The sequence below is a fragment of the Petaurus breviceps genome, unplaced genomic scaffold (assembly GCF_028583685.1).
Source record: "Petaurus breviceps papuanus isolate PSGF00001 unplaced genomic scaffold, PetGlider_PUasm1.0 90701, whole genome shotgun sequence".
NCBI classification, from domain to species: Eukaryota; Metazoa; Chordata; class Mammalia; order Diprotodontia; family Petauridae; genus Petaurus; species Petaurus breviceps.
In genome coordinates, this window is record NW_027187316.1 from 5771213 (window position 1) to 5790112 (window position 18900).

Genomic DNA, 18900 nt, shown 5'->3' on the forward strand with positions numbered 1-18900 from the left:
TCATCAACCAAAAGAAATATCTTTTCTATACATCCTTTTTATTAGCCTTTGACATACTCTTAAAAATATATGTTCTTTACTCATGGAAAGTAACAACTAATTTTAGTGTTGATTCGCTAATTTCATCAGCTAGAGACTTATCTGGGGGTTACTTCTGAACTATGTCTTCAAGTCCTATATTTTCAGTTGTAACCACAGAAGACTAACATTGACAATCATTATGGTAGCCTGAGGGACTGTCAGACATAACAGGGAGGGAATGCTGTTTTAGAACAGGAAATACCCTTCTATTTTGACTCTGTTCTCTCTTAGACTTGTATGTGTTTTATACACATATAGTGGGTTCTTTAAAAATGTTTATTGACTTGAATTTAAAGTTGTGTTTGACATGAAAAAGAGCATGAATTTTGCTGGGGATTCTTAAAAGCCCCATTGGTCTTTTGAAAATGTAAAGGCAGAAAAAGGAACATGCAGGGAGCAACCAATCATAAGTGGAGAAGGCTAATATCAAATGTATCTTGGTAGAGAGATGATGGATACACTAGATTAGCATAGAATGAGGCAAACATTTTCTGACAACCAAAGTGTTGATTGGTTTTACTTAATTAAATGTAATTGTTATGAAACAGTGGGTAGAAACTACTAGTGGTTAATGACAGAGAAAGAAAGAAAGAAGGAAAGAAAGAAAGGAAGGAAAAAAGAAAGAGAAAGGAAGGAAGGAGATAGTAGCAATAAAAAAATGTTTAAAATACATGGAAGAAAAAAATTCAAAAGGAGACAGCAATTTTGTTACTACCCTCTTAAATTTAAGTACACCTAAAAATAACTGTACTAACAAGTTCAAAGTTTCATATACAATCCTCTTTTTTTCTTCTTGGAATATTGAAATATTCATGTTTGTTGAGTACATGATGAATAAAGAAAAATATTAAAAGAAAAGGAAAGCATGACCTGAAACTATGTGCAGTTCTCAACCACAGGTGTACAAGAGAGGTTTCACTGGAGCCATTATAGATTCTAACCAATATCTGATTGCAAAACAAGTCCAAAAGTGTTAGGCATCAGTGGAGTTTGGCATGGACAAATTATAATAGTTACAGACTTTCTATAATGTGTTGTCATGAAGTAGATTGAGTTATCTTTCTCAAACTGAAGGAAAAGTACAATATAATGCTGGAAAATTCCGGCCATTTCTTTAAGAGCAGAGGAAAAAATATTAAACATACATATATGTGTGTGTGTGTGTGTATATATACACACACATATGTATACACACATATACCTATATGTATATGTGTGTATACACATATATGAGTGGGGGAGTGGAATTGGAGAGGTATGGTGGTAGCAGAGTATTGATTTAGTTTTCACAACTTAAGAAAAATCTAGATCATAGGCTAATAGATCTAGAGATGGAAGAGACCTCAAAGGTGTTCTAGGACAGCTCCCTTACTTTAGAGATTAAGATGCATGATTATCAAAGAGGAAACTGGGGGAAAAAAAAGTGCGATAAACCAGGTCAGGTACAAAGAGATGCAGGTTAAAGAGTTTCCTGTCACTGAAAAACAACTTACTCATATTAAAAACAATGTTTGATTCATCCTATCAATATTCTTTTGATGATAATTTTTTTCTCCTGACTTCTGTTTGCTGTTAACTGTTTCCTTTAATACATTGTACTGATATAATAATCTATTACTGTTTGCTCTCTCTCTCTCTCTCTCTCTCTCTCTCTCTCTCTCTCTCTCTCTCGTAGAAGTCTCTAAGACAAGTCTGGACCAATTTCTCCATCCTGCCTCTGGCAGCAGACTGTAGCATTTCAGATCCTCCACCAAGTCCCGGCTGCTTCAAAGGAAAAACCCTACTTTCTTCAGTTAAGATCATAAGAAATATAGGGGGAGGGGGTCAGCTCTGTTTGGACATAATTACACTTCATCAAAAGAAGCTTTCTTCATCTTCCATGCGTGAAAAGTCTGCAAGCAGTTAAGTCTGTCTTTTTTTTTTTAAATATAAAAATTGCTATTTGGGAAACCAGCCAAAACTCAGAAAGCCAATATAGTAAAACAGTGCACACCCTTTGTTTCTCTTTGAAGTTTCTTAAATAAATATGTTGAGGGTTTACAAAGTACACTATCACTTTGCCATAGTTTCTACTCAAATTGATCAGAGAAAACTTATGCAGAGTCTATATAATACAAAAGCACTATAAATGAAAACACTAGCCTGAATATGAAAAGTAAAATAAAAATTGTGTTGATTCCTTAAATACTAACTCCATTTCCTCTCTTTTTAATAGAAAATAGTATTTCATAGGACTCAAGTGAGATTGAGAACACAAAGGGAGTCCAGCATATTCTTTCATCTGCTTATTAGAGAAAAGACATACTGTACTGTATTGTATACTGAGATAGTGCTAGTAACTGAGTCAAAGAGATTTTAAACCTAATCATTCAACAGTAAGATAGGACAGCTTTTTTAAAAATGAAGTTAACTTAACCATGTTGCAGAGATAACACCTTTTGCTTTGATTCAGTGGAGAGATCCAGATTCATTTTATTTCAAATGACCTTTCTGTGACAGTATCTCATTATCATGCATAATTGTTCTTTAAAAAAAAAAAAGTTTAAAAGTACAACTTCTTGGCCATGTTCCTAGAAAGTAAACTAAAACTACTCATCGGAAACAGCCCTTCTTGAATCTCCCTTATCAAGCTTTTACAATAGTAATAATATGACATATGATCCAAACTTAAGAGCAGTCAGTTTGGACTTTGTTTAAAAACTGGAGCCTCTCATTTCCTATGACCCACTACTCTGTTCCAGCTACTCCAGAAGAAAATTTGCATTTTTTTTTCAAACTGAATTTGCAGCACACAGTGGGGTTGCTTTTTCTTTCCTTATAAGAGGGCTTAAAATTGAAATATTTGTTTAAATAAACAAATAAATACATTAAGTCCAATAGGGAGACAGATGATATATAGGATTGTCTTGGGAGAATCCTGTGAAAACTGAAGAGTTGGTTTCCTTAGAGACGTCCTTTCCATCATTAACTCCAATTATGAAGCAGCTGCAAAAAGGCTAAAAGGAAATTATTTTCTATTTACCATCTTTTAAAAGGCTTCCTACAATTTCAGTATAGATTTCAGATGAGAGGAAATCCTTAAATACCAAAGGGACATTCAGAGTCATGATCATTTATCAGGCTCACCAGTTCCAGAGTCATGCTGAAGTAAAGCAAATTGATGCATTAAAGGTTTATGCTCAATCCAAATTTTTTTTTAGAATCCTACTGCAACGGTAAATGCCAGTCACTGATGGAAGGAACAAGGCAAGTGAATAGAACCTTAACTAGAATGGGGCAACTGGGGTTTTGCACTCAGGATGTCAAATTTAGAAAATCCTAAAAATACTTACAATCCTAAAGCAACAATAGGACTTAGCACTTAGCAAGAATCAGATAAAAGCAGGAAGCTTTAAGTGGCCAACTTCCCACTGCCACCCCACATCCAAGATGACCTCCTTCTTATCTCTGACCTGCCCACTCCTCTCTCCTTCTCAGTGGACTCCTGAACTGTGGCTTCTCTCTGGCCCCTGGTTTCTACCCCTCCCCTCAGTGGTTTCCAGGATCTTGGCTTTAAAGGTAGATTTAAGGGTTCATTTCATGCTCCTTATCCTGAGGCACAGCTTGTGCTGCCCCAGGTACAAAAATTGCTAGTTATGTCTCTGCCTCTGCATTCTTACTTTGAGAGTAAACAATGATCATGCTATTTTGATGTCTCCATAGAACTGGGATTCTTAACTTGGGAAATGCAAACTATTTTTTAAAATGTTTTGATAACTGTATTTCAATATAATTGATTTCTTTATGCATTTTATTTTATATTCATTTAAAAATATTATTGTGAGAAGTCCATAGGCTTCACCAGATTGCCAAAGTAGTTCCTGATAGAAAAAAAGCTTAAGAACCCTTGTAACAGAGTCATACTCCAAATCCAGCTCTCAATCTATGATGCTATGGCACAATAAATGAAGAATATAATGACGAATTGTTACAACTTAAGAGCAATTGGGCTTGGCTTCCATCAAGAAACTAAAAATATGTATTTCTCTTCCCCCTTTTCCACTCAATGAACTGTTATCTGACTCCCTGTAACCCAGAATTTAAACTATGAAAACTTCCTTCCCCTGTACCTCACTCTCATGTGCACAACAAATTTTGTCACAAGTTCCTCTGAAAAAAATTTTCAAACAAATCCAAAAGATTAAAGGAGTCAAAAAGATAATAAATGTTACCTGGACTGGGTCTAGCTACCCCTATTGGGGAAAAGAAGGTTGTTGCTTTTAATTTACAAAAAAGTTTATATGTATTTTATTTCAGGATTCTAGTGTTTTGATTCTACCACCAACACCACCATCATCTTCATCATCACCATCATCATCACCACTATCATCATCATGACCCTAGCTGATTTTATATGGTACAAAATGCTATAACATATATTATCTTTTTAAAAGGCTCACCTCTTCCACTCCGGCCCACAAATCTCAGGTCATTAAATCTTGCTACTTGGTTTTTCATGACAGCAGATGCATTTCGGAGCTCAGCAGAATAATTTTCATCATTACCAGCCATGACGGTGACCACAGTCCCATCTGGTACTTCTCCTAGAGCCACCACCTACAAAAATTAGGAAATGACAACAACAAAAATAGTACATCAGGCAAGGTCTAAAATATGTGAGTCATTCTTCTTAACTGTAGGTTTTATCAAGAGCCTGTCAGTGCTGTGGCACAGTTGTGGCCAACTGTAATGAAGCCTGGTACACCTAAGCAAAGATGCCACTTCAAATAAACCCATATTTCAGGGTTCACCCATTTCAAAGTCGGACTAAAAGAAAGTTTCCTTCATTTCTCTGCAGAATTCTTCAAAGAAGGCATGTATATTTTTATTAAATCTCCAGGCTCAAATCTTCCTTAGGAAACATGCCACAGTAAGAAAGCTAGTGCCCACATGAACAGGTTGCATGCCACTGGCTATCTGCAATCCACAGAGGTCTGAGTTATGATCTAATCAAGGTCACTGGCTAAAGATATTCTAGCCTATTCATCACTTAGCTGAAAGATACTCAGCTGAAACCTTATGGCTCTTCACTGCAATCCTGGACACCTATTAGGTGATCAGTCCATTTCAGCTACTTATTTTGCTTTGCTTCATTTTCACATACTTGACTGTACCTATGATAAGCACTACATTATGCCAGGGAGTGAAGTATAAGACAGTTTTTGTCCACAAGAAGCTAATAAATCAAGTTGAGGAGATAAAATGTAGAAATATTAAAAGTAGCTAATAATATAAGGCAATAAGTGATACATGTAGGCAACTAGGTGAGACACTGGATAGAGCCTTGGACCTGGAGTCAGAAAGACCCGAGTTCAAATACAGTCTCAGGCACTAACTAGTTGTGTGACCCTGGGAAAGTAATTTCAACTCTGTTTGCCTCAGTTTCTTCATCTGTAAAGTGGGGATACCTACCTCTCAAGGTTGCTGTGAGGATCAAATGAGATAATGATAATCAAAAAGCATTTACTATAATGTCTGGCACACAGTATGCACTATTTAAATTTTAGCTATTATTATTATTAACAACTATTATTATAAGTAACTAGAGAATGATGTGGACAGTAAATATACCTCCAACAGATTAACATCTGTTTGCTATCTCGGGGTGATTTTTGAGGGCTCTTTCTTCTTTAGTTTCCACAATTAATCTGTGCCTCGTCACCCATGTTTGTAAACTCAGTATGAATTATGACTCCTCCCTTTTCCTCATCTTCCACATCCAGACAGTCACCAAGTCCTGTTAATTCTCCCTCCACAGCATCTCTCATCTCTGCCCTCCCAATCCTTCCCCTTCTACTCCTACTGCCTAATTCAGGCCCGTCATCATCATGCCTAGCTCATCCCAATAGTCTCCTAACTAGGGTATATCTACAGTCTTTCTAACTCTCTAATCCATTTTACATACGAGCGCTAGATTAATCTTCCTAATTCACAACACCAAGCATATGACTCACCAACATGAAATCATTAAATGACTCCCACTAGCCTACTGAATAAAGACCAAACTTGGTTCTGAATTCAAGGATCTGTCTCCAACCAACCTACCCTCATCCTTATTTCACATTACAATTCATGTACTTCATACCACCTAAATCAAACTGCTCATCGCACTTCAAATATCCAATATTCTCTAGCCTCCAACCCCCCACCCTGCCTTCACTCATGGTATTCTCTATGATAAGGATGCCTTTTCCTTTCTCCCAATCCTAACCATCCTTAAAAGGACCAGCTCAGTTTCTGCCTCCTCCATGAAGTTTTTCCTGATTTGCTTAGTGAAAAGGGCTCTCTTCCTTCAATGAATCCTCATAATACTTTGTTTATGCCTTTTTTGGTTACCTTACATTCTATTTTGTATTATCCTTATTCCTGGAGACCTTATCTCTCCTATTAAATTCCTACACTTTGAAGGCAGGAATTATGTCTTATTTATCTTTTTGTCTTCCAGTCCCTAGCGGACTAACTTGCACATAGTATATTAAGAAATGATTACTGAATGAATACAGAAGAACGTTAATAAGGCTAAATTCATGGATTCCATATGGAATCAGTTAGCTTTGCTCTGTTCTTTGGCTATAGATTATATTCTTAATCCTAACTTTACAGATATGAGTCCTTAGTCAAATAAGGGACAGAGTGGATGGATTAGTGCTTATCTTCTAGACCAGGGATTCCTACATGGATCCCCTATCCATGGACAGATTTCAGAGGTTTTATTTTTAATATCTGATAACTATTTCAATATAATTTATTTCCTTTATAATCTTGTGTATTTTATTTCGTACATTTTAAAACATTATTCTGACAAGGGGTCTGTATGCTTTCAGAAACTGCCAAAGGGGTCCGTGACACAAAAAAAGGTTAAGAACCTCTGCTTTAGACAGAATCAAAAGCACCTTTATTATATGCACGTTTTTTCAAAGACTATTATAATCCATTACCAAGTCCTACTACTTGGCAATATCGCAGCTCTATCCATTTCTCTAAACTCATCCCTCAAAGTTCTTGTCCAGACTGTTAAAACATTCAGATTATTTCAATCTTTTCTTCAGAGGGTTTCCAGACTGTCTCATTGAAATCATCAAATAATCTTCTGCTAGATTATACACCAACATGTGCCATCTGTGGCATGAGTGCCTTGTGCAATAATTTACTCGTGTAAATTGATTATGGATCTATTCATGAATATTTACCCACTGGCTCCCCATCGCCCAGAATGGACTCTAATTTAGAGAATTAAGGCTTTAAAAAATCCACCCTCTCAGGCTTCTTCCTTTTACCTGCACTCTTTATGCTAGCCAGCAAAACCTATCTTGCTTACTAAGTCCTAAACCATTTTGTTCTTTTCTCATTCGTGCTCTCTTCTCATTCACACAAACTACTCATCATACTTGGAAGACCTTACTCTCTCTTTTCTAGTATTTTAGAATTCAAGTCATAATCCATATACTCTTAAAACCTTCTCTTCACTAAGCTATAACCTTAAAATAACCCACTGACTTCAAATTATCCTCACTTTAATTTGCATAAATTAATGATTTCCATTCCCCTCTGAGAGCCATGTAATTCGATTCAACAAATATTTAATTAATCAATAAGCATTATTTCATGGTCAGATGGGAGGGGGCGGGGCACGGCTGGAAGGGAGGCAATCAGGGTTAAGCGATTTGACCAGGGTCACACAGCTACTGTCTAAGGTCAAATTTGAACTCAGATCCTCCCAGCTCAAGGGCTGGTGCTCTATCTACCACACCACTTCCACTGCACCACCTTGCTGTCCCTCAACAAGCCTCTATTGAGCACCTTCTTCTATTAGGTGCTAGGGAATACAAAGGCAAAAATGAAACAGACTTTGCCCTCAAAAAACTATCATTCTATTGGGGGATACAAGAAGCACACAGAAAAGTAAATAGAGGCTATATACAAAGGGAATAAAACAATTTCAGTGGGAGAAGCTGGGACAAACTAGAAAAGACCTCCATAGGAGGTGGTGCTGGAATTAAATTTTGAAGGAAACTATAGATAATAATAGGCAGAGGCAAAGAGGGAGTGTACGTGTACTCAAGCATGAGAGCCAGTCTTTCCAAAGGCATAGAGATGAGAGATTCAAAATGTTATATGTGAGTGAGAACAGCAATTACATGTTTGGTTAAAATGTAGAGTGTATGAAGGACAGTAATGTATTCAGACAGTAATGTACTCAGAAAAGGTAGGCAACCAGAGAATACTGTACTTTAACCTAGATACAATAGAGCTAATTAAATAGCTAAAATACATAGCTTTGGGAGCAGGAAGGGACACATGTTTTAAACCCAAGTTTTAAGAAGAAGAGACATTGTGCAACTAGAATCAACATAACTGATCAGAAATGTGGGGTAAGGAAGAATGAGTAGTTAGGAATGACTCTAAGGTTTTGAACCTTGGCTACTAGAAGGATGGTGATACCCTCAAAAGAAACAGGGACAATTAGAAGATGTATGGGCATGAAGAGAATAATGATGAATCCTGATTAAGACATTCTGAGGCTGACGCCTATGCAATTGGAAATGTACAAAAGTGATAATGTGTTTAGAACTCAGGAGAGAAATTAAGGATGGATATAGGAGTCATCTCATGGAAATGATCATCGAATCCATGGGAGTCAATTAAATCAAGATTTCACCAAGAGACTGGTGAGTTATTAAGCACCTATTAGGGACAAGACAATTTATTAAGCAATAGAGATATAAAAACAGATATGAAATAGATCCTACTCTCAAGCATCTCATTGGGGAGAATGAAGGTTAGAATAAAAAAAAAAACTATGACACAAGGCGGAAGGAAAAGCACATTGTATTTGGAATTGGAGAATCTGGAATTGAATCTCTGCTATTTACCATCACCATGGGCCACAGGTTATATAACCTCTCTAGAACTCGATGTCTTCATCTGTAAAATGGGAAGGGATTACAAAAATCTCTAATCTCCCTTCCAGTTCTTAATGTTATGATCCTGTGAGATATTAATAGCTGATGATATTGCATGGTTTATGAGCGGGGAGTATTAGGAAAGGCTTCATGAAAGATATAAGGCTGTGTAAGCTATGCCTTGAAGGAAAGTTGGGACTTTGAAGGTGATGAGGACTGGGGGGAGAGTATCAGGAAGAAAGACATTTCAGGAATTGGAGGACAAAGACTGGGAGATGAGAGGCACAGGCAGGTAATGTTGTACAAGTTCCAGAAGAATAATCTTTTTTCTATAGCCAATGACCACAACCAATGACTATTCTTGGAGTGCTGCCAAGAACTATATAGTAAAGCATCAGAGCCAGCTATGTCCTTCCTTTTTCTGGTGATCAACCCCTCACTGGAAGGCCATTGATGACATCTTATTCTTTAATTTGGAGAGCACAGATTCATGACAACTTTTTTTTTACATGCATTCTATGTGTGTCTTATTATGTAAGAACACAAATTATGTCTTATGTTTGTGTGACCTGACACTCCACTAAACAGTCTATTTTTTTATAGCAGATCATCTTCCAAAAACACATGCACCTTTCTGGTGCCAAATAAGGTTTGATATTCTCCCTAGGCACTCAATAAACTTTTGGCACTATTGCTACCATGAAGGATGCTGGGGGTGATAGCTGCTAGCACCATCCTTTTCCTAATTCATATACACAATGCCAAGCTTCTGAATATCTTGCAATGTCCAGAGAAGAGCTGACTACATTTTTTAGTTTTCATTTTAATGTTTGGCCTCCTGCAGATACTGCTTAGGGGCGGGGAATGTTTGACTTAATAACTCTGTGGTTTTCTTGGTTAGAGGGACAGGGATAAGGGCTTGATCTGTGATTTCATTGATATAGGGAATTCCCAGGCAAGTCAGTACCTACCTTCTCTGTAAACTCATAGTCTTAGAGAACTGAGAACCTAAGTGACTTGCCAGATGTCACACAGCTACTTGTGCCTGACACATGTAAGACTTGAACCTAAGTCTTCCTAGCTTCATGGATGGCTCTCTGTCCACTAAAGTCCACTGCTTCTCTTTCTTTGTCATACAGATAGCAAACTGCATTTGTAACTAATAAAACCATTGTTAAAGAAAAAAAGAAAAGGTGTAAAGAGTGTATAGTATTAAGGATCAAAACGCTGCAATTTTAATTCCAACTCTGATACTGATTTGTTATGAGACCTCAGGCAAGTCACTTGATCTTCAGGGGCCTCAGTTTTCCAACCTATAAAATGGGAATAATAAAACATTCCCTCCATCTATTAGGGATTAATAAAATAACATCTGTAAAATGTTTTGACTCCTTAGTAAGAAGAAAGATGTTATATAAATACAGAGAGGATAATTATGACATTGCACTCTGGGTAAGACTTGGAGGGCTAATGTTGTATTCTAACCAAAGTCCAATTTGCACTAAATATAGCCTCTTGGTATAACCATCCCTTGAGGCTTCAACTTGGTATGTTATTCTTTGCTTTATATCCTGGGATAGTCTATAGTGTTGCTGAGAGGTATGGAATGGCTGCTGGGTTTCACCCCAGACCTGGCTGCATTTCAGAGGGAAGTAAAGTAATTTCCCCAAATATAAGGTTTTTCAAGAACTCTGAGACATTATTATTATACTGCATATTTTTAACATAATGGATTTTTTTTAGTTAGAACAGGAAAATTGATTCAATATGGGAATATATAAAAGTAAGGATTCCCTAACAGTAATATACATAAATTCATTTTGCTTTGCCTAAGCATTATAATAATGACCACATTAATCATTTCTAAGATTTATAGTGTTTTGTACAAAACAAATAACATAATTACAAATTTTATGTCTTCTATGACTTAAACATATCTAAAATAGGCAACTTTGCCTAAAAACTGCCAACTAATAAGATTTACTTTTCCCTATATGGTTAAAATTTAGATTGATGGTCAAATATAATGTCTGTTCTAATATTTGTTCTATCAGACCAAGAAACTACCTAATTCTTTCCTCAAGATTTTTATAAGATTATTTGACTTTATATAAATCATAAATCCTTAGTGTATATTTAAGTATATATATATATATGAGAGTCTAAACAACCGTCCCCCATTGACACTCTTAACTATCTGAGAGTAACCAATTCATCGAAAAGAAAGTTTAAAAAAATCAAGTCTATTAAACATTTCAACTGCACCCACTATAAGCCATCAAAATGTATTCTGATGGATGAATTGAAGCATTTCTTTTATTGGTTAGAAGGAAGTATGCAGCCTGAGCTTGTCCTGCAAATCTATTAGTCAATCAGTTATGGAGGAGTATTGCCTAAAAACACTACTATGGGACAAAGGGTAATTTGAAATCAAAACTTTTATAATGAATAAAATGCTTTTAAGAACCAAATCCACACATGAAGGGCAAAGAAGGGAGTGATATTCTGTCCTGGGGACTCTAAGGAGGACTAACCTTTGTCCTTAGCTCACCTCCAGGTAACAAGGCGCTGAGATCAAATGACAAATAGCTTGAACATACTAAGGTGAAAGAAGGCTGCCCTCCATACACTAGTCTGAAATTCAGCTTGGAATTCTGTGAATGAAACTATAAATTCCTTCACATGAAGGGGAAGCAATGAATGAGGTAATAGCCCAGGCCCTTACATTTTTTTGTACATGGTTATTCATTAAGGTTCATATAGTCTTAGAAAATGAAAATAAAAATTGTCCATGACATTTCCATGGTCAGATTGCTGTTTTTATCTAATCAATTACTCTTCCTGGTCCACATCATTTGGAACAGTGCAGTTCTTAACAATACAGAAACTGACTGAGGCCTATTAGCTGTAGTCTGCGTAGTTCAAAACATGAATTACTAGTACTGAAAAGGAATATTCTAATGAAATCAAGGGCTTTATTTGTATAGCAATGATTTCAAAATAATTTAAAGCAAAATACCCAACAGCTTTCAAAAATGTTCCATCTACTTTCAAAGTTCAGGCCTAGAATTTAGGGACAGCCAAGTGAATTCCAGAAACAAAAAGTAAAACAAATATCATGTGCCACTTTATAACTTTTAAAATGCATTTCACAGAGTAGAATAATTTTATGGAAAAGATTTTGATTCAATCTGGCAATTTGTGTGCCAGGCATCAACTCAAATGAAAATGTCTAAAGATCGGCAATCTGGGATTTTAAAAGCGTTATCTTGGTAGTAAGGCCAAGTGGGAGGGGGTTGGGAGAGGAAATTATATAAAGTATCCGCAGTAGCTATTTTACAAATATTCTTCTTCTGATCACTTAAAAATATCTATTTTCCTAGCCATCCAAAGGTATATTTATTCTGCTTAACTTAACCAACAAGCTACACTTGTTTAGCCAAATTTAAACCATTAACTCACAAAAAGTAACGCTAACATATTGCATTTAAAGGAAAAAAATTAAAAGGTTTCTTCTGTGGCTCTACAACTTGAAATTTACTATATTTACATAACTTTTGTACAACAATTCACATTTGTTTTAATAAACTACATTTCCGGTTTAGGTACATGAGATTTGAAGGGCCTGAATATGTAGGAATGCAAATATTCGGGAAAAATCCAATAGAACAGCTTCAGGTGTAGCTTTTTAAGATAAAAAAGAGTGTCCAGTCATGTTGAAAAATGATTTTGAAATGGAAATGCTCAGTCATTTTGAAACCCTCTTTTTGAGAAATACTGAAAGGCATCATCTAAAATGCCAAATTAACTGTGTGTGATATGTCATATCTAAAAGTGTCTTTGTTACTTTGAGTTTTCTGGAAAAGCAGTTTAGCGAGACCACTAAAAAATCTAGTTCAATGTACAATAACACAAAGCAGCAAAATACGCTTATACTACTTTGTATATAAGAAAATGCATAAAGAATTAGAGTTTCAACACTGTACTTCAGCTTGAAGCTATCTAGAAAAGCTGAGCAATGAATTCTGAAAATTAGACTTTACAATGGATACATGGACAGACTACTGTGCTGTGACTGGCAGTTAATTAAAGTGTTTGATCTCCGTTATTTCTACATAGCATTAACTAATGGGTTGAATTTGGAAGTTGCTTTTTCAATACTAGTATCATAGAAGATAACAAAGGGCCCTGAACTAACAAGTCATCCTATTTTAAGCTTTCAGTAAGATGGCCCAGAAAGAAAAGTTAAAAATATTTATCTCCATTTCCTTGACACCTGGGCTGACTGAACATTTCAAAACTGCAAAGTTTGGTTAAAAAAAAAAAGACCCCTTCCCATATGTTGATAAATAATGTTTGTCTTCTTTGCTTACTGGTCTTGTTTTTTCCAGTATACATTTCTAATTCATTTAAATTTTGAAAATATTATATAATGATTGTCCTCAAAATTCTTTCCTTAGCTCATATGCATAATAAGATTCATTGCCAATATTATTAGTAAGTGACACCTAAGCTTAATATATGAAGGGAGACAGAGTCCATAGCAGTTTCGTACAAGTAAATTCTTTGATTTAAAAAACCTGAATGATCTATCTATCTATCTATCTATCTATCTATCTATCTATCTATCTATCTATCTATCTATCTATCTGATGTGAGCATTAAAAAACAACAATCCATGGTACAGGGATATAAGAATTTCATATTTCCTTCAAAATACTACTACCAAATTGTTGTCTCCAAAGAAACTGCCTCATTTTAGGCCTCCAAATTTGCCTGAATATGTTTACTCCTTCATCACAGGTAAATTCTGCCATGCTGAAAAAGCATACTGCAATGTGTCTTGCAATAAACTTAGCTCTTCTCTGAATGACTAGGAAAATAGTTCGTATCTGCACAACACTCAGATGGAAACTGAAAAATTTTGGCAAAATTCTGGATGCTTCCCAATACCTGAATGTTTGAGGCCAAATATTGACATTTTAGACAGAATTATTGTTTACATTCAGATGTTTGCTACCCTATAAATGCATATGAAGTGATATGTGAAGAGAAGGGGTAAGATGTTTTTAGATTAATTCAATTTAGTACTGTTACTTTGTTGTGTATAAATTCAACTTACTAATCAAGAGTATCCTGTCCCCTTAAAAAACAAAAACAAGCAAAAAACCCTAATTCATAAGTTACTATATCACTGGACAATAAGTATGATAAACAACACAGAGTAAGATACAATTATAATAAATAAATGAAGTTTTGGGAGGGAGGAAATCACCACATTCAGTGAAAAAAAAAATAGCTACTTGTGACATTCTACTTTTGAGAGGTTCAAACACTTATGTCTTAAATTATGTCATTTCTATGTTAGAAAAAAATAGCACTTTCTATCCAAATCATATATGTATATATACACTATTACACATATATACACAATATATACATATGTAAAATATCATATCAGCATTAAATTGCATAAGGTAACAGCTTGACATTAATTTACGATCCCTGATTTTGCATCTAGTATACCAAACTCTTTATAGAATTACAAATATCAGACAAACACGATCAAGCTTCCAGATGTTTTTAAATGTGCAGATTTCTGGCATCAGAGAGCATGTGTAGCCTAATCACTGGATTTCTAAAGTTTTACTTCAGATGCTTGGTGCTGTATAGACACTGCATACACATCTTTTTAATTTTATATTTCCAGTAATTTTCAATTTTACAACTCTTTAACATGTTACATTCAAGTCTAATGAGAATTCTGGGCCTTGGGTAAAATAAGTCTTTTAAATTACCTTTTGAGTCGGTAGATTAAATACCTATTGTTCACAAATATTCCAAGATTTCCATTTTTCAGGATACAAAATGCTAATCACTAAAAATGAGTAATTAATAAGGGAAGATGGCAAAAACTAAAAAACATTTCATGAGCCAGTTGCAAAGTGAAACTTGCCCCAAAGTGCAGCATCCCTTTCCCATAATACTCATTCCGATTTCTGTACTGATACTAACAATATAAAAAAACCTATCTAGATAACCAGTGCTTTTAATTGACCTGGAATTTTCTTTCTTTCTACTTCCACCCACACATTGAATCTGAATTGTTGAGTGGGGGAAAAGTGATCAAGGACAAGTAGCTGCGATTGGCCTGTGGGAGTTTTGGCACCAGCCCCGATACAGGAATAACTGGCATAACCTCCTCCTTTTATTCATTCCCGGAACTTTCCTTACTTACCCAGATCTCTATTGACAGTACCAACCCAAGGGACCCCAAGTCCAACCTGCACAAGTTCTGCTAATGAGGGGTGGGAAGATTAGTATAACCGTTGGGGGAAAAACACCTTGGTCTAACTTACGTTTTGGTTTTGTAACTCAGAAATCTAGGCCCCAGGGGTGACAACATTTGTTTTCTTTTTCAGGATCTCCACTTTATCTTGAACAAGTCCCCAGGTTATCCCACTGCCTGAGAAGGTGCTTCATTCCTGCCTCCACAGTGTTTGGGCAGCCCCTGCTTGTCCCGGAGCCTTCATCTGGGCTGCTTCTCTCTCCGTGTTGCAACAGGCTGGGGACCACACACTCCTCAACCTGACAGGGTGCTTTCCCGAACCCAAACACCCTTAGAATTGATATTCTAACCCAGATAACGGTATTTGCTAGAAGAACTACCAGAAGGGACAGGAGGAAGACGGAAAAGAGGACAGATGGGTAAAGCAGGAAACTCGGGCTTCTCCCGCTATTGCCGGGTCCAATTTATCTCTCCAAGCTCGTTCCTCTTCCTGCAAAAAGGTGAGGGGGGTGCTAACCCACCAGTTTAGCTCCCACGGCTTGCTGAGACTTAGAGCTTGATGTAAAGAACGGGAATAAAGGGGGCAAAGTTTTTTTTTAAAGGCTCAACAAAGTTTTGTTCCAAACTTTTAACGTTAGAAGTAGAACTTTCAAGTGATTACTCCCACCTCCACCACCACCACAATCTTTCCCAGACTGAGCTCTCAGAAGGAGAAAGAGGAAAATTGGGAAGGGGGCGTTCAGTATGTGAGGATCTTTGCTTAGTCCAGGGGCACCTCCCGGGTGTAGAAATGGGACTCACTCGCGACCAATGCGGGCGGAGCCCCGGGCACACATATAGTCCCTTTGGGGGTCAGATCCCCGCTCGCCCAGCCCACTCTCGGCCCTGGAGCACCTCAGAAGGCTCTCCTCCCCTTGCTCTTCCACTTCCCCCTTGAAACCTACCCTAGCCAGGAGTTTTGCTGGACAACTGCCGGCAGCCTGCAACAGCCGCCCCGCCTATCCCTTCCCTGCTTCAGGAATTGAGCAAAGCCGGTTGCGGGTCTGGAAAGCCGGTACCGTAAGTCTCCAGTACCCTCCGGCGTACTTGACTTCCAGCTCCTCCCTGCCCCACAGCCCTATCGACCACCTTGTCCAATGCTAGCTTCTCTAAACCTCCCCCGGCAATAACGGGTTTGGGTGCTCCGGGGCAGAGCCGCTGACCGTCCATAGAAAGCCCAGTCCCAGGAATGATCTTCCCCAGAGAACCCCTGGCTTGAGAGATAGCACAAAGAGGCAGAGGCGAAAGAGAGAGACAGAGACAGCGAGACACACAAAGAGGGAGAACACTGGGTGGCTCGGGCTCCTAATTTTTCCTTAAATCCAATAAAAGACACTACGAAAACTGTGCTAGGGGGAGGGGGGCAAATAGAGCGTGTGCCCCTCGCCTCCACGGCGTGCGAACTCAGCTGGAAGTCTGGACCAGGGAGGGCGAGCAATAGGAACAGAATTGAGGGAGTGGGTCGGAGGCGAGGAGGTTACGAATGGAATTGTGGAGAGGACACTGGTCCCGGGGTGTTTTGAGAGTTAAGGGCGGTGAACGATGCAAGTCTGGCGGTGTCGGGCTTCACTACATCTAGGTGATTAGAAGAAAGTTACTAGGGACTGTGAGGAGTAGGACTGAAGCAAAGGCAGGGAAAGCGGTGAGGACCACTGCTGGAGAATGAGGGGGTGAAGTGGTAAAAGAAAAGGTTGGAGGGGGGAGAAGTCAAAGAAGGAAAAATAAGAGTAGAAGGTAAGGGGGTGGGGGGGACGAGATTTGGAAAGGTGGCTTAGGGTCTAAAGAGGTGCACTAAACTACCCTGGCGGTAGAGAAGGGAAAGTGGAGCTGGGATGAAGGGAGACCGGATTAAAAAGGTGCATCACTCGGAGGTTAGGGGAGCGAGTCAGCCGGGAGCTGGAAAGCACCTCTTTCTCAGTTCGCATTAGAAGGTACAAATGGGGGTGACAGATCCCTGCTTAAAATGGAGGAGTCGGAGCTCTTAGAGAAGGTGTTGGGAGGAACCTTCCACTTATGTTAATGGTAACTGGTAAAGAAGAATCAAGAGAGAAGAATGCATTGCCCTCTTCCTCTGACTGTGTCTGGGGGAGCCGGCTTCCTCACACAAACACACATGAACAGGCACACGCATACCCATTGCCTGATGATGGGGAGTTCAGACGGGCTGCGGTGCTGGGTGAGCAGGAGGGTGGATGCAGGGGTCAGAAGGGCAAGGCAGCAGAGTGAGTCGGCAGCCCCTTCCTTACCTTGAACGCCACGGGCAGGGTCTTGTTACAACGCCAGTGAGAGGGCAGTACGGAGCACAGGAAGTTGGGGCTGTCTGTGCGGACGAGTTCGGCGGGGTGGTCAGCGATGATTTCCACCATGGTGCGGTTGTCGTGCGGCGGGCGCAGCCTGGGCACCGCGGCTGCCGCCGCCGCCGCTGCCGCCGCCGCCGCCGCCGCCGCCGCCGCCGCCGCGGCCGCCGCCTCCTGCTGCTGCTGCTGTTGTTGCTGCTGCTGTTGCTGCTGCTGCTGCTGGGCAGCCACTACCGGGCTCACGTCGCTCATCTTGCCGGGTTGCAGGCTGCTGGAGGGGGGGCTGAACCGCCGACTGGTGCTCGGATCTACGGGAATACGCATCACAACAGCCACAAGTTAGCGAAGTGGCCGGGGGGAGGGGAAGCCGGGTGAAAAAGAAGGGAGAAAAGGAAACCAGCAGGGAGAGAACGAGGGGAGGGGGGAGAAACAAGGGGTGTAGGCGATGGGGTGGAGGAGATAAACGAGATCAAGTTCGATGGAGCCAAAGGCCAGCGAGAGTCTGACACTCGGCGTGGGGGGGCGGGGAGGGGGAGAGTGGAGGTGCTGATCAGTTCGGATTGGCGGGGTGGGGAGAAGAGGACGAGCAGTTCTTTTCCGGAGTCTTTGGAAAAACCGAGGGTGGCAGCCGAGAAGGGGCGCGTGGGTGTGTGTGGCGGCTGGGGGGAGCTTGTGGTTGGAGCGGGTTTAAATGGGGTCCCCTCGGACGCCTGGGTTCCTGGGTCTCCCTTAAGCCCCCCTTTCCCAAAGTCCACTTCAGCGGACGGCTTCTTGTTCAGCAGCGCCCAGCTGGAAACAGCATAGCCCCGGGACTGCCTGCTGCCGCTGCTGCGGCCGCTGCTCTTCCCACAGCTGCCCAGCTGCAGCCTTCTCCTCCGCCTCCACCTCCTCCTCCTCTTCCTTCGCCTCCTCCTCCTGTTGCCGCTGCCGCAGATGCTCCCCCCTTGTGTTCTAGCTCACTCAGATTACGGCTGCTGCTGCTGCTGCGGCCGCCGCCGCCGCCTCTGCTACCCTCCTCAGCTTCAAGGCTCCACTCTTTCTCTCCTTCTCCCCCCCTCCTCTTCTCTCTCGCTCACCAACACCTCCTTGCAACTACTTCTGCTTCTAAGTGCAAGAGTTTCTTTTCCTTCTGATTTTCAAGGTGCCAGGAGGTAAGTTGAGTCGCAGCCGATCTCTAGTCCTAACTTTGCATTGTTGCTGTACTGCTGCTGTCCACCAGCGGGGGAGAGAAACACCAAGGAGGACAAAACCA

General features: G+C 39.6%; 1 protein-coding gene across 1 annotated transcript in view; it reads right to left on the reverse strand.

Moving 5' to 3' along the window:
• RUNX2 (RUNX family transcription factor 2) overlaps positions 1 to 18141 on the reverse strand; it is a 176847-nt gene extending 158706 nt beyond the window's left edge. The window contains exons 1-2 of the mRNA XM_069065835.1: positions 17598 to 18141; positions 4521 to 4677 (exon numbers count right to left, since the gene is read on the reverse strand). Coding sequence (XP_068921936.1) covers positions 4521 to 4677; positions 17598 to 17972 — 532 coding nt within the window. The 5' untranslated portion in view covers positions 17973 to 18141. The remainder of the gene's footprint in view (positions 1 to 4520; positions 4678 to 17597) is intronic.
• Positions 18142 to 18900: the final 759 nt, after the last annotated feature.